This window comes from Alosa pseudoharengus, unplaced genomic scaffold, assembly GCF_046254945.1.
Source record: "Alosa pseudoharengus isolate Yale_2024_CS ecotype anadromous, Long Island Sound unplaced genomic scaffold, YU_APseudo_1.1 YU_APseudo_1.1_scf_2, whole genome shotgun sequence".
NCBI classification, from domain to species: domain Eukaryota; kingdom Metazoa; phylum Chordata; class Actinopteri; order Clupeiformes; family Clupeidae; genus Alosa; species Alosa pseudoharengus.
In genome coordinates this window covers 56970471-56993440 of record NW_027468663.1, presented here as the reverse complement: position 1 = coordinate 56993440, position 22970 = coordinate 56970471, and the positions used below count along the sequence as shown (strand labels likewise).

General features: G+C 44.9%; 1 protein-coding gene across 1 annotated transcript in view; it reads right to left on the bottom strand.

Annotated features, from left to right (window-relative positions):
* Positions 1-6: 6 nt before the first annotated feature.
* nid2a (nidogen 2a (osteonidogen)) overlaps positions 7-22970 on the bottom strand; it is a 57071-nt gene continuing 34107 nt past the window's right edge. The window contains exons 12-24 of the mRNA XM_076295610.1: positions 22761-22970; positions 22321-22548; positions 19886-20122; positions 19291-19518; positions 13421-13648; positions 10208-10432; positions 8823-8995; positions 7943-8072; positions 7272-7443; positions 2851-3008; positions 2245-2368; positions 1565-1677; positions 7-772 (exon numbers count right to left, since the gene is read on the bottom strand). The exon at positions 22761-22970 is cut by the window's right edge and continues 30 nt beyond it. Coding sequence (XP_076151725.1) covers positions 1566-1677; positions 2245-2368; positions 2851-3008; positions 7272-7443; positions 7943-8072; positions 8823-8995; positions 10208-10432; positions 13421-13648; positions 19291-19518; positions 19886-20122; positions 22321-22548; positions 22761-22970 — 2225 coding nt within the window. The 3' untranslated portion in view covers positions 7-772; position 1565. The remainder of the gene's footprint in view (positions 773-1564; positions 1678-2244; positions 2369-2850; positions 3009-7271; positions 7444-7942; positions 8073-8822; positions 8996-10207; positions 10433-13420; positions 13649-19290; positions 19519-19885; positions 20123-22320; positions 22549-22760) is intronic.

Below are 22970 nucleotides of genomic sequence, written 5' to 3'. Positions count from 1 at the left end.
TTGTTGTTTTTCTGCTGTTTTTCACACCGCTACTCTGGCTGACCCACTGCCAGGATTGGCCAGGATTACTTAATGGAGTAATGATGATAAACGCCTTACAACCAACGCCATCAGTCTAGCCAAGTAGCAGTCTTCATAGAGGGGAAGCAGGAGAGATATTATACACCTAGAGATATACAACTGACCACAGTAACTGAGCCCACAGAAACGTACACACCTTTTTAAAGAAGTCCCTGGTCACATTTTATTGTTATAAATATCACATTTTACAAAAGATAAAAAAGTATTTTTTAACATGAAGAACAGGGGGGTAAAAAAAACACTTTTGACTAAGTTCAATTAAGCATGTGAATACTAATTCCTCCTAGTGTACTGAATACTCAAACACTGCAGGTTGGCTCGCACACACTCAAAATACCAGGACGTGTTGCACAAAGAGTGATTTCCAAGTTTCTTTGGCTTCATTTTTAAACAACAACAAAAATACAAACATACAGTAGAATGAGGTGAGGTATAAAACAAATTTACAAAAAAACTTTATTTGGAAAAATAAACAAAAACGTAGGTCACTTTTTTTCCCCCCCGTTTGTGAATCGTTCTCCCTGGTGGTGTTGTGGCGTCGGTGGACGTGGAGGCTGGAACGACGGCCTCGGGCCTTCCCGCCTCGAGTGGCGCACACCAGAAGCCTCGGAGGAGTTCCCACAGAGCGAGCGCTTCAAGACTCGCCCAAAAATAGCACCATGCAGCTCGGGCTCTGTCATTACCCCTCTCCCTGAAACACAGATAATGGCCGCGTTAGGGCAACACAGATAATGGCCGCGTTAGGGCAACACAGATAATGGCCGCGTTAGGGCAACACAGATAATGGCCGCGTTAGGGCAACACAAGCTGCTCGGAAACCCTTTCAAGGCGGCCTGATCCCCTCTGACATGCAACCCTCTCCATCTCGTTCTTTCTGGGGGGTTTTTTTCTTCCTCTCCTTCTCTGTTTCACCCCCATCCTGAGCCAATGGGCTGCCCCTGGTGTGCGGATACACAAATGTCTGGTTTCCGTGGTTATGCGAGGCTTTGATGTCGGCGTGAGGAGCGGTGAGATTTCGTCACCTTGGTCTGAAGTACAGTGATTTGGCCCTAGGTTGCTTCTACTTTTCCCTGGAACAAGCCTTGTAGTTGACAGGTTTGTGTGTGAGGTGTTTCTTTCTAAGCCTCTCTGTCATTTCTGCATTACAGGTGATTTCTACAGGTGTGATGAAATGACCCCCTTCTCTTCTACCTGCTCATTTTGAAGGAATATTGAAGGACTGACCTTCAAGGAGGAGATTTCGCAAAAACCTCAAAACTGTCTTAACAGTCCAGAAATCTGTTGAACAGATGTTAATCTGATGTTCATTTAATCTCCTAAAAATGTGGTTCACTCTAAAAACAAGCTTTACACCAATCAGACAAAATTGCTTCATAGACTGAAAAATTATTGAGCTCTTTAGGGCCTGATGGCCTCGTTAGAAATGACACTGACAGGACCTCACTTAGAAAGGAAATTGACCGATTGACAGGTTGTGACTTACCTTATAGACAGTTCGGCGACGCAAGAGCGATTCCGTACAGGTGTGACCTCTGCTCCGGCAGGTAGTCGTCTGTGAACTGGCTGGTGCCTCTACTCATGCCAATGATGGCGTCCCTGCAAAAGAAATCACAACAGTGTGTTTGTCAGATGAGCCAGACTACAGATTAATGAAAAAGAGGAAGCTGGTGAGATTTTTTAATCCAGTTATACTGTATAAGAGGAGGCACTTCATGCAATACTTGATGATAAGCTCTGCAAGTACACATAGGCCCGTGCACAACCTGAGCTCTGTAGTATCAGAAAGATAGATCCCTATGAGATATTAAAATAGTGGATAAGATAGATCCCTATGAGATATTAAAATAGTGGATAAGATAGATCCCTATGAGATATTAAAATAGTGGATAAGATAGATCCCTATGAGATATTAAAATAGTGGATAAGATAGATCCCTATGAGATATTAAAATAGTGGATAAGATAGATCCCTATGAGATATTAAAATAGTGGATAAGATAGATCCCTATGAGATATTAAAATAGTGGATAAGATAGATCCCTATGAGATATTAAAATAGTGGATAAGACATTTGGGAGGTAACCCCTTCACTGTGAAGCGCTTTTGGGTGTCTTGAAAAGCACTACACAAACGCAAGTGTTGTTGACATGGCACAGGACCCCACCTTCTCCAGTCCGTGTAGTAGAAGTGGTTGGCGTGGAAGACCATGGCGAAGGGGTAGTTAAGGCCGCTGTGGATCACCTGACGGCCCGTTCCATCAGGAGATATACACTCCAGCCGCTTCGTACCTGAGATGTGAGATGTGTTACATCAGAGACAGCAGCAGAGTACAAAGACACAAACCCAATCAGCAACTTGACAACTGCTGTTGCAGTCTGCTTATTTAAAAGGCGGGCAGAGTCCATCAACAAGCAAAGTTCTCATGCATGATCTCTAACTTGTGGCATGGGGAGCATTTAGCCTAGTTATTTAACACGCTTTGGTTAGACTTAAGAATCTGTAGTTTGCCCATTATTCAAACGAGGGCCCTTGGTGACTTAGTGAGCCTAAGTCACTAATGTGTTACAGATCAACCCTCAATAATTTCCTGATCTAGGGTGCATTTCCTAAACAACCACCATTGAATGTTAGAGAGACCCCCAGTTTTCAACCCCCAGTCCATGGCAGTTCTGCCCCAGAGTAGCTATACTAATAACCGGGCAGGCACCAGTAAAAGCACTGTAAAACACCCGGATCCTGTGGCTTTTGTCCGTGTCGGAGTGCTGCATACCTGCATCTCCCCAGCACACCTGACGGCTGGCGGGGTTAAAGGTCAGAGCGTTGGGCAGCCCGATGCCCTCCTGGACGAGAACCTTCCTGTTCTGCCCGTCCACAGAGGCGCCCTCGATCTTCGGGGCCTCGCGGTTCCAGTCTGTCCAGTACACGGTTCTGGAGAGAAGCAGAGGTCAGAGGTCAGTCTCACTGGTGCTTTCTGAACCAGTATAAAATATGGCGGCGTCCATCTTGGGTGCTTTGTTTACAGACATGTGAAGGCCACTGGGCTCAAGACATCTACCCAGAAAGTGCAAAAGTGCGTTCATTAATTAATTTATTCACTCACATATATTTCTTCATTAATTCGTTCATGCAGTCAGTCAGTCATTCAATCATTTATTCATTTACTTAACCACTCACTCACTCACATAATATCATGTACTGTCCGCAGACAGTCATTTATGACAGTTTTTCTCGGTCGGTTTACAGTTTTTCTAGATTGCTTTGATGCATTTAATGGAACTGGGATCCACTTGATCTTGATCTTCACTTCTTAGAGCAGAAGTCATCGCTTGCAAATGATTTAGCACATTGTCATTGGTTTAACTCATGTTTCACATCCTTTTTCAAATCATATAACACAGTTCTCATACAAAGACTACATACTCCATTGGATTAAGTCTGTGAAACAAATGGAAAACATGTATTCACAGCTAATAGATATTGCTTGCAAACTAATGGACTTGTCATGTCAATGTGTGAATCTCCTTTCCAATTCTTCAATTAGCAATCAATCATTATCCATAAGAGATACCATGCTTGCTTGCTATTAGCAAGTATGGATCTAAGGCACATTTAGAGAAAGTACTGTATTGGCTATTTGGTGAAGAAAACAGTACAAAATCTGAAATGTCTAGGTGTTTATAGGTCTATTTCAATAAAAAGTTGTTGTTCAATGAAATGTGTCTTGTCTGTAGGTCTTACATGTCAATGGCAGTTGCATCTTGGGAGGAATGAATACAATTCATTTTTATTCAAAAATGAAAAAGAAATGGCACAGACAGCAAAAATGAAGGTTGAAACTCCTCATTTTGAGAACAGTGTTTTGCATTGTGTTGTGTAGTGTGTGCACTCTAGCAAAATGTCACATTTTGCTTGCAAAAGGCTGTTACTCTCTCAAAACACTTAAACCATGCAGCAAAAGCACATTTTGCCTTCAAACAACACACCCTGTAGTCAAATCACTGTGTGATTTCAATCAATCATTACACACTGACCAACAGAATGCAAAATATAGTTCTCAAAATTAGCATTTTTGCTATGTCTGTTCCATTTATTTCTCATTTTTCTGGTTTTAGAAAAAAACTGTGAAAAGACAAAATGTACTGAATAAAAAATAGTTGTATTCATTCCTCCCAAGATGTAACTGTCATTGACATGTAAGACCTACAGTAATCACCTAGACAAGACACATTTCATTGTAATTTTTCAATCGGTCAGATTTTTCATTTTATAGACCTACAGTAAACATGTTTTGTACTGTTTTCTTCACCAAGTAGGCAATACAGTACTTTCTCTAAATGTGCCTTAGATCCATACTTGCTAATAGCAACACAGAACAGGCATGGCATCTCTTATGGATAAGGAATGATACATACACACACACACGCACACACACACACACACACAGAACAGGCATGGCATCTCTTATGGATAAGGAATGATTGCTGATTGAAGGATTGTGCAAAGGAGTTTCACACAGGTGTATCAGAGATTCAGACTTATGCAAGGGATCTCTACCACTTGTGAATAGATGTTTTCCTTTTGTTTAATAGAGTTTGGAGTCTTTGATTGACATCTGTGTTACCTGTTTTGCAAAAGGGTGTGAGAAATGTGTGAACCCAATGGAAATGTGTGAACACATTTGCACGTCTTCTGTGCAAAAAAGTGTTAATGAAGACCAAGTAGATCCTAGTTGTTTAAGCAGGTCAAAGCAATCGAGAAAAGCTGTAATTTGAAACACTAATTCATCCAGACTCAGTTCTTATATGTTGATCAAGAATGTCCCATCTCACAACTACATGTTAACATTCTAAAACCCACAGACAACTCACTGGAGTGTTGGATTGCTGAGAAACTGGCGCAAGATGGAGTCACTGTAGTTAATTGTAGTTCCACATGGCTGCGTGCATGATTTAGCATTAGTTTCATCATGAGCAGAACACAGCCCATACAGATGGGGAAATTAATCTAAAGCACATACTAGTCTTAAACACTCTCTCTCTCTCTCTCTCTCTCTCTCTCACACACACACACACACACACACTGATTCTGATTGACCCATGAGGTTTGCATTACATCTCCACCCCCCCACACACACCACCCTCGCTCCCTGCACTCAGTTCCTCCAGATGTGATTGGGGGGCGGGTGGTGCTGGTGGTGGGGGGGGCTGCTTGTGTGGTTTCTGCCCCCACACTGCAGCCGCATCCCCACGAGACCACAGGCACATCATCTGAGACGAGACGAGCGGAGCGGAGAGCCCAACATCTGGGCTGAGCCCGAGGCTGAGACTGAGTCTAAGAGTTGGCTCTCTGCTTCTCGCTGCCTCTTAAGTCTCACATGCACCCCCCCCCCCTCTCTCTCTCTCTCTCTGTCTCTCTCTGTTCTCGCTCTCTCCCCCTCTCTCTCTCTCTCCCTCTCTCTCCCTCTCTCTGTCTCTCTCTCTGTTCTCGCTCTCTCCCCCTCTCTCTCTCTCTCCCTCTCTCTGTCTCTCTCTCTGTTCTCGCTCTCTCCCCCTCTCTCTCTCTCTCCCTCTCTCTGTCTCTCTCTCTGTTCTCGCTCTCTCCCCCTCTCTCTCTCTCTCCCTCTCCCCCTCTCTCGCTCTCTCCCTCTCTCTGTCTCTCTCTCTGTTCTCGCTCTCTCCCATCCTTGTCAACTCTTGTTCCTTTTTAAATGGTTCCTTTCACTTCTTTTCTTTTCCCGCTCTTTATCTCTCCCTGTTTCATCTCTCTCATCTGCCACCTCTCTTCCTCTCCTCATCCTCTCTCTTCCTTCCTATCTCTCTCTTTTGCTCTCTCTCTCTCGCTCTCTCTCTCTCTCTCATCTGCCACCTCTCTTCCTCTCCTCATCCTCTCTCTTCCTTCCTATCTCTCTCTTTTGCTCTCTCTCTCGCTCTCTCTCTCTCTCTTATCTGCCACCTCTCTCTCTCTCTCTTTCTCCCTACTGCTATCTCAGCATACCCTGCATCATTAGGAGCAGGAAGCCTTCCCAGAGCAGGAAATGAGGGTAAATTAACGGGCCTAATTAAGGGGTTAATTAACGGGCCTAATTAAGGGATTAATTAAGAGGGGGGGCTCATGCCAGGCATTCCCATACTTTTACTGTGTTGAGAAAATTGAAGTGTCTGCCCTTCAGGGGTCACTTAGATAGGGCTTTAGGACTTTCCAGTGAAGGTCATTTTTGAAGCGAGTTGTGTTTTAAAGTCAAATGTCTGTAGCACAGCATTCAAGTAAGATCTTCTGATTTACAGCTACAATGACTTCCTTTATTATAATTAATAATAGCTTCCTTTATTATACTTAATAATAGCTTCCTAGCTTCCTTTATTATAATTAATAATAGCTTCCTTTATTAGAATTATACAACAGCCGATGAACTAAAACAAAGCCACTGTTGCCTTTAAAACCCAATGCTACACAAACAATAACATGTTATCTCAAAACAAGTATACTAATGAACCACTTCTGGCACAAAGGCGGTGCTAACTAGTTTTAGTAGTACATACTACATAAAGCATTATATCACAATGTAATATTTTCAAATATAATTTACTATGTGAAACTAACGTGGAACTAAAGTTATGTGGAACTAATGTTTGTTTCTAATAGCTTGTTTTTTTGTAATGGCAGTAAATTGCATTTTTGTCGTTCAATTTGTATTGGGGCGAAATGACAGAATTCCGAGTATAATTCCCCTACACATGAGCAATGCCTCTGTAATGCACATAACCTCGAGTGACAAACAGCATAATCCACCAACCGGGCCCGAGTTCGTCAGTGATAGGTAGCAGGAAGTTACATCAAGGCAGGGACTCTGAAATGGGCAAGACCGCTAATTTGAAGTGAATTTGAATAAACCAATCACATGCAAACCAGTGTTGAATTTTGATCTATCTACCGTATCTTATATTAATCAAATTCAGCCGGACTCCGCCCACTTTGTGCGTCTGACTTTGCTCGGGCCACAGTGTGCGTGCACTGTCGGCAAAATACACCATCAAACTCGCACCCCAGGACTCCCTGGAAGAAGAGATATTGACCCCAGGACTCCCTGGAAGAAGAGATATTGACCCCAGGACTCCCTGGAAGAAGAGATATTGACCCTCCTGGTAAAATAAAGGATAACTAAATCAAATAAATACAAATAATCAGGCCGACCCTGAGGATGAATCTACGATGATGGCTCGCGGGTTCACCAGGTCCGTGTCGATCAGGACCCGTCGCCCGGTGCCGTCCAGGTTGCTCGTCTCAATCTTGTCCATGGTGCTGTCCACCCAGAACATTCTTCGTCGGACCACATCCAAAGCCAGACCCTCTGGACTGGTCAGACCTGTTGTGTGTGAAGCAAATACACAAACAAACACGTAAATCACACAAACACACAAATAAATACTTGGGAAAGTGCGCACACAAATGAAACTGCATTGTTTATATAACTCAACTCTAATGTTGACATTCAAGATGTTTTCAGCATCAACATTTCTTTCACACTCAACAGATTAATCTGGCAATATTTAACAATATGATTTATTTGTGTATGTGACAGATATATAGTGTACACTTCAGAGAACTGTGTGTGTGTGTGTGTTTGTGTTTGTGTGTGTGTGTGTGTGTGTGTGCGCGTGTGTGTGTGTGTGTGTGTGTGTGTGTGTCCAGACCCATAGCATATGAGAGCATGTGTGCTGCCAAGGCACTAACATGTGTACAGTCAGTGAATGCATGTGTTAACTGTTAGAGCTCTAAACTGTCTGCATTTTTCAGGCCTGTTGAATCTCTTCTTTTTGACAAGTGTATATGTACCGACACATGTTCAATGCAGCGGTTCTGACCTGTGTTAATTAGAACCTCAGGTTCCGATCCAGCCGCCAGACCAGCTCGGTTGATGGTTCTTCCAGCGATGTCGGTCCAGTAAACTTTCCTCTCCAGACAGTCGTGGGCGACCCCGACCACAATAGACCCCTGGAACAGCACCAAGCAGAGCCGAGTATTGAGGAAGGAAAAAACAACAAATAAAAACAATGACAGATCTGGAAGCTAATGCATTTAGCAGATGTTTTTCTGTATCACAGGAGAGACATAAATGCATACAGCAGAGGCAAAGTGAAGTTGTCATGGTCTTACAGATATACAGTACACAGTCCTATGTGCCCCATAATATGGAAAAGTGAACTGCAACTGCAACATGACATTCAGTTCCTAATCTAGATTTTACGCGTTTCATGTTAACAAACTTCCCTCACAAATGACATATTTTTAGCATATTATGTACTGTATACTGTAAATACGCTAAAAAATCCTATTCATACATTCTCAGGACAAACCACCCACATTTCTGTGGGCTGAAGCAATACAACAGGGGGGGCAAATATGACACAATCGTCTTTAAAAACATCTATAAACTTATTTGGCATGGATACAATAGGCCAGGTGTGAGCCGGATCTCTCCAAAACTGACTAGATATAAATGTTATGAACTTGATAATTTAATAACAACTCTCTCGACTCTATAAATCTGTAAACTCCATAATTCAGTAATTTGACATCACACTCTAACTCCGTAACCTCCTCGTTATAAATGAAAATGTTGCTTGAAGTCAGGCAGTAAGCAACTAGCCCATCCACTTGCAGTCGGGCAACTAGCCCATCCACATGGGTCCTGAGGCTAGCATTGAATAGCATTCCATTAGCGTGGTAGCCTAAGTGTCTCACGTGGAGCTGCAGCAGCACTGAGGATTTGTCCTTGTCCATGCGGGTGCCGGTCAGCGGCAGAGCACCAATCTGCTGCCCTTGAGCGTACAGCAGGGACACGCCCCCAGTCGGGGGTGGGGTCACATCAGGGCGGGGCAGTGGACGCTGGGTGGGAGGAGCCACAGTAGGGATACCTGCACAGCAATCGACCAATGGTTTGGAAAGTTAAAAAAAAATGTCTACTGCTTAGCACTTTCATCATAGGTAACCCTTTATGTGATGTTATGAATCCTAATAAATAATGGAAATAATTTGGCACTGACCCATGAGTTTATACCACGTAAGTTCCTTTTTATCTATTCTTTAAGTATAAGTATAAGTATATATACTCTTTTGATCCCGTGAGGGAAATTTGGTCTCTGCATTTAATTTGGGGCAGCCGTGGCCTACTGGTTAGCGCTTTGGACTTATAACCGGAGGGTTGCCGATTCGAACCCCGACCAGTAGGCACGGCTGAAGTGCCCTTGAGCAAGGCACCTAACCCCTCACTGCTCCCCGAGCGCCGCTGTTGTTGCAAGCAGCTTACTGCATCAGGATTAGTGTGTGCTTCACCTCACTGTGTGTACACTGTGTGCTGAGTGTGTTTCACTAATCCACGGATTGGGATAAATGCAGAGACCAAATTTCCCTCACGGGATCAAAAGAGTATACCTATACCTATACCTATACTTTATCCCAATCGCTGAATTAGTGAAACACACTAATGCCCCCAAAGTTTTAAGTTAGTATTTTAAATACAAATACAGCACATAGAAAGTCTGAATTTCACAAACTACATTGGTACGTGAACTGAGCAAAGGTTTATAAAGGTTTATAGCCTATCTGGGTGTGTGTTTAGGATGGTCAGAGTGTTTCAGGGCTTGTGTGCTTACAGGCTGGCTTCACAGCATCATTGGCCTATCTGGGTGTGTGTTTAGGATGGTCAGAGTGTTTCAGGGCTTGTGTGCTTACAGGCTGGCTTCACAGCATCATTGGCCTATCTGGGTGTGTGTTTAGAATGGTCAGAGTGTTTCAGGGCTTGTGTGCTTACAGGCTGGCTTCACAGCATCATTGGCCTATCTGGGTGTGTGTTTAGGATGGTCAGAGTGTTTCAGGGCTTGTGTGCTTACAGGCTGGCTTCACAGCATCATTGGCCTATCTGGGTGTGTGTTTAGGATGGTCAGAGTGTTTCAGGGCTTGTGTGCTTACAGGCTGGCTTCACAGCATCATTGGCCTATCTGGGTGTGTGTTTAGGATGGTCAGAGTGTTTCAGGGCTTGTGTGCTTACAGGCTGGCTTCACAGCATCATTGGCCTATCTGAGTGTGTGTTTAGGATGGTCAGAGTGTTTCAGGGCTTGTGTGCTTACAGGCTGGCTTCACAGCATCATTGGCCCTGGTCCCGGGCACTTCGCGTCCATCCTTGTCCACGCACCAGCAGTAGCTGCTGTCCCCGTAGCATTGGACAGGGTTGAACTCGCCGGCCGAGTCACATTGCGGCAGGTAGTGGTGTGGGTCCGGCTGGCTACCGTAGTGCTCGATGAGGCTGGCCCTCCAGCGCTCACACACTGTCTCTGGACGCTGGGTCGGTGGCACTGCCATCACACACACACACACACACAGAGACAGAGTGAGAGAGAATATAAATACAATGTTTAAGTTAAGTTTAAAGTGTTCAACAGACGATTTTGTCTGAAACGACTTAAACAGATAATGAAAGTAAAATGATTCATGACTTGTTTGGGTTCTGTTTGCTAACTTTAGTACACTTCAGTCTACTTTGTCAAGCAAGTTCACAGCAGACATACACAATGTATTCATATATCCATACTTAGACTAACATAAGTGTCCATAAGGTTTACTAAATCAGGGCTGGAACTAATAAAATGTAAATTTGCAGATGTGTGTGTACATCTCATATTTGTACAAGATGTGCCATATTTAGACACACCGTTAAACAAGCTACTGTGTGTATGCCCTAACAAATTTGAGCTAATGCACTGTGAGGTGACAGGTTTACAACAAGGTATTCCATATGTGTAATAAATTGAACAGACAGCAGTTAAAAAAATAAAAAATGTAAAGCGATTTCGCTTTACTTGGGAGTGAACACCGAGAACTGTTTCTTTCTCATGGGAAAAGTTCAGGTTCAAAAGATCACACCACATTTCTGCACTGAACCTTTGTAAGCAAACTAATCATTTCAGCCTAGTGTTTAAAAAGAAGGCGGCCCCATTCGGACCCATCAGTGCCATTAATCTACCCCATGGCACTTAGTGGTTGTAAAGTAACCATGCATGGCTACATAACTAACTTAATAGCGCACACAGGCTCAACAGAGGACATCATCTCATAGAATGGAGGTCTGTAAACTGTGTTAATGTTTAGCTTTACGTATAAGCTGTCTGCTGAACCGGCACACAACGGCACGGAAGAGCTTTACTATCCAAGCACATCTGAGACTCCACTGTGAAGCTCAAACGCTGTCTGTATAGGCTGGAGTGCAGCCACGTGGGAAATGTAACGTCTGCCAGGTCTTGGGAAAGAGACGGATATTTTAGGACACAGTGCACAGCGGGATAGGGTGGGGGTGGGTGGGGTGTGAGTGTGGGTGACATGGGTTTGGTTTGGGGGGGGGGGGTCACCGCGGAGTATTCTGTATAACACACCTTCACTATCTCTGGCCGGAGCCAGGCGTGTTTGTCCAGAGGAATGTCGTATATTTGCATTAGCGGATCCCCCCGTGTGTCCGAGGCCAGGCGGGCCTCAGGGAGGCGTCCAGAGAGGCCGACGCGGACGCAGGGCTGAGTGCTCAGGGAGGACAGCTGGGGGGAGATAAACTCCACAGCTGCCCAGAGCGCTGCCCGGGTGGTGCAGAGGGGGGTAAAAATGTGGGGTGTGTGCGTGTGTGTGTGTGCGTGGGGTGTGTGAGTGTGTGAGGGGTGTGCGTGGGGTGTGTGCGTGTGTGTGTGTGCGTGGGGTGTGTGCGTGTGTGGGTGTCTCCCTCGTGTCCATCTCTCCCACAGGTCTGGATCTGCTCAGCGTTAACATATTGTTTAGAGACAGACGCAAATACAGGGGCTCTCTATACATGAAGCCTCCTCAAGAAAACCTCCATATTATTCCCAAAAGCCTTCCATTGTACAATGTTATGTTTGCTCTTGCTTTTTTCCCTCCTCTCAGAAGTTCAAGGCTATGTTTCCACTTCAGGGATAAAAAAAAAGAAAGAAATGGTTGGGGAGTTCTGCGAGAGTGCGGAAAGAAGAGAAGGCATTTGGGATGGGGGTGTGAAGAGTCCACCCGCCCCGGAGTGTGTGTGAAGCGTCCGTCCGTGGGCAGACTGGCCTCACCGCACCGCCCGGCTCTCTCTGTGCTGCGCTGTGTCATCTTCTAAAGTACAGGCTGGGAGCTCGTCCTTGTTTGTTTGCTACAAATTAAGGTGTTAAGGGCATAGTGTTAAGGGCATATCCTACGAACGGCCAATTAGCTAATTACACCACACTGCTTTATTTTGATACAACATCTGGCAGCGGTTTGAAATCCCTGTGCTCAGTGTCACACAAAATTGCTAGGAGGTCTCCTTTGGTTCCTCCTCACAGTGTTTGACAGTGACATTTTACAAGACACAGAGACGTCTCCGCAGGTATGCTGGCCTTGGGAGTGGTGAGAACTCTATGAAGAGTTCATATCAGGGTCACAGCAATGGACTACTGGGAAGCCAGGTGTTCTATGTGACGATGCACATGACCTGCCTTCTGGACATTTATATTTATATAGTATAAGTATAAGTATAAGTATAAGTATAAGTATATATACTCTTTTGATCCCATGAGGGAAATTTGGTCTCTGTAGTTATCCCAATCTGTGAATTAGTGAAACACACTCAGCACACAGTGAACACACAGTGAGGTGAAGCACACACTAATCCCGGCGCAGTGAGCTGCCTGCAACAACAGCGGCGCTCGGGGAGCAGTGAGGGGTTAGGTGCCCTGCTCAAGGGCACTTCAGCCGTGCCTACTGGTCGGGGTTCGAACCGGCAACCCTCCGGTAACAAGTCCGAAGCAATTAATATATATATGCCGATATTAAAGGCATCTTAAGCACTGTTGGTTAAAACTTGAGCAATACTACACAGTGTACAGTGATATTTCAAAGCTGATGCGATGTTGGAATGTTGGAAGCGATCTCAAGATGGACATTCTGTACGTACTGGCTGTCCATAACCCTAATGAGGGTGCGGAGAGTGCTGAAATGTGGACTTAAGAAAGGAAATTCTAATTATTGTATAGGAAGTTTGAGTGGGGCTTCTATGCCTTTCATTTGACAGGACAGTAGAGACAGTGACAGGAAATGAGTGGGAGAGAGAGAGTTGGGGTGGGATCGGGAAATGACCCAATGGGAGAGAGAGAGAGTTGGGGTGGAATCGGGAAATGACCCAATAGGAGAGAGAGACGGTGTGGGATCGGGAAATGACCCAATAGGAGAGAGAGAGAGTTGGGGTGGAATCGGGAAATGACCGCAGGAGAGAGAGTTGGGGTGGAATCGGGAAAAGCGCCCATGCTTGTTGTGTTTTGTTGTGTTACCTGGTCCATCACAGTTGGTAGGAGGGGTGCCCGGGAGGGTCCTAGTGCCCGCCCTCTCCTGGCCCTGCTCGTCCACACACCAGCAGTGACCCGACGAGCCGTGGCACTGCAGTGGGCGGTACTGACCCTCCTCGTCACACTGCGGGACGAAGGCTCCGACTCCACCATGGGAGCCCTGCAGGCTGTCTCTGTGATGCTCACACTGGGTCCTGGGGCGCTCCGGGCGGACTGTGGAGGAAGGAGTGGGGGACGACAGGGGTGTTCATTAAGCTGGGGACTGTGGAGGGACACATGGATGGCTTGAAAGGTACACAGTGCAAGATTTTCACCTTAATATACCGGTAACCTTTACAAAGCCGATTTGATGGTAAACAAACTTGTAATAGGCGAATCGTTCACCTAGCATAGCTATACAGCATAGACGTAGTAGAAGTTTTGAAGACTCTGTGGTGTTCCTAAACTAGTTTTGTCAAAACTCATCTGGTGAACTTGGATTACTGCTCTATATAGTACACAAAGCTTCTTTTTCCCAAAAACCCATTCTTTGATTTTTATAAATATTTTTATAAAAAATGCTTTAAATGCTTGAAATCTATTATGCGGCTTGACCTTTTGACCTACCCAAGTCAAAACGCATCTATTGCACTCAGGTAACTGCCCTACATAGTACACAAAGCTTATTTTTTTCAAAAAAAAATTCTTTGATTTTATATAATTTTTTTACTATTCAAAAATGCTATAAATCTATTATGCGACTTGACCTTTTGATCTACCCATGTCAAAACACATCTATTGCACTCAGGTAACTGCCCTACATATTACACAAAGCTTATTTTATAAGATTTAATAATAGATGCATAATAGATGTATAGCATTTTTGAATAGTAAAAAATTTATATAAAATCAAAGAGGGAGTTTTTGGAAAAAATAAGCTTTGTGTACTGTGTAGGGCAGTTACATGAGTGCAATAGATGTGTTTTGACATGGGTCGGTCAAAAGGTTAAGCCGCATAATACATTTCTAGCGTTTTTTGACAGTAAAAAATGTATATAAAATCAAAGAGTGAGTTTTTGGAAAAAAGAAGCTTTGTGTACTATGTAGGGCAGTTAGATGAGTGCAGCAGATGTGTTTTGAGATGGGTGGGTCAAAAGGGGAATGATTTGCATAATAGATTGAAATCTTTTATCAGCATAAAAAATTCATAAAATCAAAACATGGGTTTTTGGACAAAAGAAGCTTTGTGTAATATAGGCAGACCTTGTTTAAACACATTAAAGTTGGTTTGACACAAACTCGACCATCGTAGTCAGTGCTAAATAGATTTTTCGAATGTGTCGAATATCCAACATCCAATATAAAACCAACTTTACCACGGTTTGTTGGAGTAGGTTGTTGTCTACGGAGCCCGGGAGAGCTCACTTTAAGTGATATTTTTTCTGGTCGTGATAATTTGTGAGCACGTTTTCCTTTAATTGAGCCCTCGAATTAATAAAACGTGACCCTGTTGTAGGCCTAAATTGAGCTCTCGAAATGTGTATTTCGTGCTCACATTTAGTAATTCCCGACATTTTCTCACCGCTCGCTGTGCTGTGGTGGCAACTTTGTGTTACCTTGGCACGGACTAGGCCTACAGCTGTCTGTAACATTACAGTTCATATTGGTAATGTGATGAATACCGTAGGCAGCTAATTAAAGCCTTTAGGTGGTCAGGATGGTTTATAGCGGACTTCTACTCTTTGTAGCAGGGTCACCTGTGGTGTCAACCGCCAGCTATGGAGACCCATAATGGGGAAATTCTACTAGGCTACATAGGCTACTCGGGCTCTGTTGTAATGACCGGTTTTCACTACCTCCTGGATTGTTGACTAAAGCCTACGTTAACTGTGAGGTCTAGAAGGCAATCGAAGCACACACAGCGACAAGCTCCCAAACAACTAGATGTTTAGATGCAGAGCGGTACAAAATATGACCGCCGCCCAGTCCAACACATGTTTTCCACAAAAATAAGTCACGCTGAAAGGCATATATGATTCTAACTGTCTCACTGAATTGCATTATGCACACTCAATTCTCACTGGTATCTGCTAGACAACAAGTACCAGAACATGATTAGTTCATAGATTTCACATGTAATATACATTTTATACAACCCCACCCCCATTGCCTGTTCATAATTCTGAGAAATTCTTGAATTGTGTGCATGTGTGCGTGTACATGTTTATGTTTATGTGTGTGTGGGTGGGTGTGTGTGCGTGCATGTGCTTGTGCTTGTGTGTTTGCCTGTTTATGTGCCTGTGTGTGTGCATGTGCATGCATGCGTATATATGTCTACTGTCTGAGTATGTGTCATACGTAGGATTACTGTGAATGTATGTGTGTGCGTGTGTATCTGTTTATGCACATGTGTGCATATGGAATGGGTTTACATGACCCCTGGAGGCAAACATCCGCAAAAAATTGGTCATCCTAGGCCCTACAGTTCTCAAGATATTCACAGAAAACTGTGCCTGCCCTACCCTCCTTTCGGGGGGTCCAGTCCAGCGGGGGGGGGGGGCTACAGATCAAAACGAAAAGCGATGGTTCCATGCTATCCATGTGGGGTTACATGCCCACCAAGTTTCGTGTACCCCGGTCTTTCTTTGTCCCGGGAATCCTTGTTGGTGTACGGTCACTAAATGTACACATAAATTATTTTATTGTAAGGCCCCCCATGAACGAAAGTCCACGAAAATTGGCATGCATTCGGAGGGTGTCATAATGATCCTACACTTTCAATTTCGTGCAGTTTTGACCATGTCAGCCAGAGATATTGTGATGAAAACACCTAATGTTTTGCTTTTTAATTTTTAACTATGTGGTGCTATACATGAAATAAGTGGTAATGGGATAGGTTGACATGCCCCCTTAACCCTTAGAACCCTAAGCTGTTTTTAGGGCATTTTCACTACCTTTATTCATAAGGATTTATTCTGGTCATTGTAAGTGCCACACACATATATTATATATTGTTTTTTTCAGGAGAGTTTAGGCTATTCAGATCTGCCATCATTTCATGTATTAATACTAGCATTGATTTTATTTTGATTTTTAAAGAATTAAAATATAAAAAGTGTATTATAAAAATTCTTATATTTCGACATGTATCTCACCACAGCAAGCTCACAGCTCTACATGCATTTCATGTGTGTGTAGGGCAGACTGTCCTGAATCGGGCAATATAATTGCCATGTTGGAGGGATACTCTGGGGCTGAGCAATTTACAGAAATATTTGCTGTGTGATTTACGGAAATAAATGCCATTTTTTATTTAGTGATGAAAAATGACCTTTCTGCGCTCCATATCTGTGACACGAACTGATCTGACCTGACTTGACCCGAGGTTGCGTGTTAGCCTGCGTGCCTGTGTGTATGCAGTCATAATAATTCTCAACTCTTTACTGCATTGCCATGAACAAAGTAAAGGCAAAAAAGGTGTTTATTTGTTGAAATTGGGATGCAATGTGAGCCTTGAATTGGATGCCATGCAGGAATTTGCTAGGATCTCAAAACCGAAATATGAACATGCTTTGCCATAGAGAAACACATGATAGCATTGGATTATAAACATGCTTTGTCACAAGAACAGACAAAAACGTGGGGTAAGTCCAGCTATATGAAGTTATTATTTTGCTGTCACTTCGTCTGTTTTATAACCCAGAAGGATGTACTTGGTATCACATGATAGCTCTGAGTCTCCTCTTTCATCTGACATGCGTGGCATATCTATGCGATCACAGGTCCGCGAGTAATTCAAACGAGAGTAATGAGTGTGCAGCGTTGGTTTGTGTACATGACGTTATTATTTTGCAGTCACTTCGTCTGGTTTTATAAGCCAGAAGGATCGATAAACATGGTACCAATGGATAGCCCTGTGCCCCCTCTTTCATCTGATATGCTTGCCATATCGATGCGATCACGGGTTCGCGAGTAATTCAAACTAGAGTAATGTGTGTGCAGGTGAATGCAGAGAAGTATAGACTGTAAATATGATGCAATTTGATTTAATTTCATGATTTTTTTTAATTTTCATACTTGATCGTACAGACAAGTGTGTAGTCTCGTTGGAAAGCCCCACTTCTGCTCTGTCGTGCAATAAAGGTTACATCTCGCTGCGATGAACCGTTCCGGAGCAATGTAACAGAGAAGAAAGGGTGTGTTTTTTGACGCACTTTGCGTCAATCGGGTTCTAAGGGTTAAGACCAACATACAAAAAAAAGGTGGACCTCCAAGGCCCTACGGTTCTCGAGATATTCACAGAAAGCTGTCTCCGGCCACCTACAGGCCAGTTGGTGTATAGTAACATAAATTAATTTATTGCGTGGCCCCCCATGAACGGAATTCCACGAAACTTGGCGTGCATTCAGAGGGTGTCATAATGATCCTGCACTTCCAATTTCGTGCAGTTTTGACTATGTTAGGTCACAGATACCTGCGATTACAACACCTCATTTTTAGTTTTTTGTGTTTAACTAGATGGCGCAATACATGAAATGAGTGGTTATGGAATGGGTTGACATGGCCCTTTGAGATCAACATACAAAAAAAAAATGGTCCTCCTAAACCCTACGGTTCTCGAGATATTCACAGAAAACTGTGTCTGCCCTACCCTCCTTTCGGAAACAGGTTCCATGCTATCCATGTGGGGTTACATGCCCACCAAGTTTCATGTACCCCGGTCTTACAGTGTCCCGGGAATCCTTGACGGAAATTTGGACATGCGAAAAAACAAAACAAAAAAAAAATCTGACTAAACCTATACGACCGCCGCTTCGCTGCGCAGCGGTCATAATTACAACACGTAGACCTACTGCTGTTGGTACAAATAGGCTACTGCGTATTAGTAGTAATACCCACCCAATACAATAAGGTTCCCTCTAGTGCCCGATGGCCTCACCATATAACCAATATGATGCACACAACGCAGTAAGCTTTGATACGGACTATGAAACGGGAGACATAAACAGTGGCGTACACGATGCTCAGCTTCTCACGCTATGCAGCTCACACCGTTCGCGATAAACACCACAGCTCTGCATAAACTTGGACCTCAACAAACACTCAAAACTTCGGCAAACATTCAGCTAGACGAAGATGGCAAGGGGCCTGTGCAAACACACACAATCATCTGCTATCCCACCTATATCCTACCTAATGGGGCTTTATCTAGGTGCACTGCAATCAATGAGATTCCCCCTACGTCACTACAAGCGACACACCTCCCGACGTCATTCCCGGGGATACCCCTTGACACCACACTACGTTTTTGTGCACACAATTTAATTTCTTCGAGCCCACGTTTTAATTATTCGTGGGTGCGTTTTAGTAGATCGAGATCTCGAATGTACTATAACGTGCTCATGTTTACATGTGTCAAAACAATATTGAGTGCACGTTTTACAAATTGTGGCCACGTTTAAGTAGATCGTGCACACAATGTTCTATAACCATGTTCACAAATTGTGCTCTCGTTTTAATAAATCGTGCCCTCGTTTTAGTAAATCATGCGCTCGTTTTAGTAAATAGTGCACTCGTTTAATAAATTGTGCCCTCGTTTTACTATGCTTAAAATGAGAGCTCAATTTAGTAAAATGAGGGCACACTATAGTAAAACGAGAGCACAATATAATAAATTGTGCACACGATTTAGTAAACCGAGCGCGCAATTTAGTAAACCGAGCGTACGATTTAGTAAAACGAGTGCACAATATAGTAAAACAAGCGCACATTCTCTCAACATGCAAAACATTTTGTGGTGACACCTCTAGGGCTCCGTAGTTGTCCATGTAACGAATATAATATACCTTAACTGCCATGTTGGAGTGCTCACTCACCTGGCTCGTTGCAGTTGGGTCGTGGGGAGCTAGGGGGCGCTCTCGTGCCCGCTCTCTCCTGGCCCTGCACGTCCACACACCAGCAGTGACCCGTAGAGCCATGACACTGCAGCGGGCGGTACTGACCCGCCTCGTCACACTCCGGGATGAAGACTCCGACAATCGGGAAGCCGTCCTGAGAAGTCTGAACGTTGTCTCTGTGATGCTCACACTGGGTCTTGGGGCGCTCTGAGAAGACAAAGGACGACAATTAAACCAGAGACTTTCTAATGTAGAAACACAGCACTCAAAAAATACTCAATAGAAATCCATGGGGCTAGTTTGTCACGCCAATATGGCCGTTGTCTACACATATCCCACCCCTTCCTCGGCAAAACGTCAACGTGGATACATTAAGCTAATAATATGGTGTGTTGTGAAGACATCGTGCCAATCATGTGTTGTGATCTCGCCGCTGGAGCAAGATTGGTGTCGTGAAGCCTTGCGCACGCGCATTTCTGCCGAAATGGATGCCCAACGAGTGCCCAAAAAGTGTTGTCAATTCAGTTTGATTCATTCCTACTTCCATTGGCTTCATTTGGACAGGTATTCTCACCTGGCTCATTGCAGTTGGGTCGTGGGGAGCTAGGGGGCGCTCTAGTGCCCGCTCTCTCCTGGCCCTGCACGTCCACACACCAGCAGTGACCCGTAGAGCCGTGGCACTGCAGCGGGCGGTACTGACCCGCCTCGTCACACTCCGGGACGAAGGCTCCGACTAGAGAGAAGCCATCCTGAGAAGTCTGCGCGCCGTCTCTGTGATGCTCACACTGGGTCTTGGGGCGCTCTGGGTGAACTGAGGAGGAAAACACAGGACACAGAAGCCCAGTAAGGAAGATGGGCGGACAAACTCACAGGAAACAGGAAACACAACGTAGAAAATACCAGGTGAGCACTCAGATGAAGGAGCTAAGGACCATAGAGGAAATGTGAAGCTTACACACACCGCCACAGCCCAGCGCCTCAAGCGCAACACACAGCCTACTACTGGCCTGTGGTTTTAACATCTGTCCAGACAAAACACTCCTGATGAAAAGAAACAAAACCAGATTGGTTTGGGCTGTGGTGTTGCGTGTGGACAGCTCAGAGGCGTGGTGTGGCGTGTGGACAGCTCAGAGGCGTGGTGTGGCGTGTGGACAGCTCAGAGGCGTGGTGTTGCGTGTGGACAGCTCAGAGGCGTGGTGTTGCGTGTGGACAGCTCAGAGGCGTGGTGTTGCGTGTGGACAGCTCAGAGGCGTGGTGTGGCGTGTGGTGTTGCGTGTGGTGTTGCGTGTGGTGAGGCGTGTGGACAGCTCAGAGGCGTGGTGTTGCGTGTGGTGTTGCGTGTGGTGTGGCGTGTGGACAGCTCAGAGGCGTGGTGTGGCGTGTGGACAGCTCAGAGGCGTGGTGTTGCGTGTGGTGTTGCGTGTGGTGTGGCGTGTGGACAGCTCAGAGGCCACGAGACGAAAGGCTCCGCGTCCACATCACTCGGTCCACGCCAGACACACACACACACACACACACACACACACACACACACACACACACACACACACACACACACACCAGTGTGTTTCCGTTAGGGTTGGACTGGCGGTGGAGGGTGGAGGATTTAGACAAAGCTCAGGTCGCCTCGCCTTGCCTCTCACACTGGACCGTTTGCCGTTTGTCAGGTCTGCAAGTGTTATTTCAGCTCAGAGAGAGATTCCATTAACATCTCCTTCACAGGGTCAAGGCATGTTTTCACTCCCCCCAGCACACCTCAACCCCACCTCTCCCACCCACTCCACCTCAACCCCACCTCTCCCACCCACTCCACCATGCTTTTCTTCTTTCTGAGGGTTTCAAGAAGTGTGCTGGATCTACACTACAATGGCATCTGGAAGTTGTACAGATGGTGTAGTCTGTTTAATGGTGGCAATTACTGCCTCTCTCAGACAGATAAGCATTTCCAGACAATAAATATACAACACATGGGGCTTTCGGAGAATGACAGATGATTCATGGATGGCTTACGTATGCCACCAGATGCACACAGGATATCTTTGAAACACAAACACTTTTTTCTTTTGCCCTAAATGAACGTGAGTAGCCGGCTAAGACACAAGGCCAACATGAGTCATTCTTGATCTTTCGCTTTTGAGCGGCAAAAAACTGTCTGGTGAATGTGTCAGGACCAATCTTCTCCAAATTTTACCTTGAGATAATTCCTGAATATCCGTTAAGGAACAATGTGTCTGGTAATCCATAATGACAGTGGGACTGACAGTGGGACTGACAGGGTAAAGGTTGGGGTTATCCAACTGTTTCTTTCCACCTATGCACTGCTAACAACAACCTGGAGAACAGGCTAATTCACATAACACTATCAGCCTTGTACAAGGTCTGCACTCAGAACAACAGGTTTGTGTAAAGTAAGGAGGAACATCAACAACTAAAGGTCCTCTTGCGATAAGCACAGAGTCCATCACAACTCATGGAACGTCCAGCCTCGGGGAAATGAGGCAGAGCTGCGGGCAGCAGGGTTCCGTGGTGCGGCCCATTTAGAATGTTCCCTCGGACTGTCTAAATAACGTGTTCCAGCGCAAACATTCTAAATTCAGTGTTTATTAGAATCACTAAAATGAATACCATTCTTTTCCATTGCCAAAGTATGTAAGCTATGGGAAACAATGCATTTGGGCAATATACATACAGTACTTGGAAAGGACATTCTTACATTTTTGTGAAGTTTCATGTTTTTAATACTGCATAATGAATAGACAAAGTGGCTAATGGAAATAAATGATACAGTAGGTATGTGTTCCTCGCCTTGATAAGACCACATATCCTCAAAATAAAGTTCCTAAAAATAGCTTTTTAATAACAGCTTTACATTAACATCTCTGATGGCATAAAGCATATTGAATTGCCTTAGCGTACGAAATGTGCTCAACAAACAAAATGGCCTTGCCTTGCCTTAGAAACACATTGAAAACACCACATAATACCCAGATAATTAAAGTGCGCTCTCACCTGGTCCATCGCAGTTGGTAGGAGGGGTGCCCGCGGGGGTCCTAGTGCCCGCCCTCTCCTGGCCCTGCACGTCCACACACCAGCAGTGACCCGACGAGCCATGGCACTGCAGTGGGCGGTACTGACCCTCCTCGTCACACTGCGGGACGAAGGCTCCGACTAGAGAGAAGCCGTCCTGGGAGCCCTGGACGCTGTGTCTGTGGTGCTCACAGGGGGTCTTGGGACGCTCTGAGAAGACAAAGGACGACAATTACACTCAAAGTCAAACTTCATTGTCTTTAACAACGTATTCCAGTTTAATCCCTATGTTGATTCAATTCATTTTGACTCAGTTCCTTTAATTCAGTTAATTACAGTTCAATTTGATTCAGCTCAGCCCAGCCCAGTTCAGTTTGATTCATTCCTACTTCCATTGGCTTCATTTGGACAGGTATTCTCACCTGGCTCATTGCAGTTGGGTCTTGGGGAGCTAGGGGGCGCTCTAGTGCCCGCTCTCTCCTGGCCCTGCACGTCCACACACCAGCAGTGACCCGTAGAGCCGTGGCACTGCAGCGGGCGGTATTGACCCGCCTCGTCACACTCCGGGACGAAGGCTCCGACAATCGGGAAGCCGTCCTGGGAAGTCTGCGCGGCGCCGTCTCTGTGGCGCT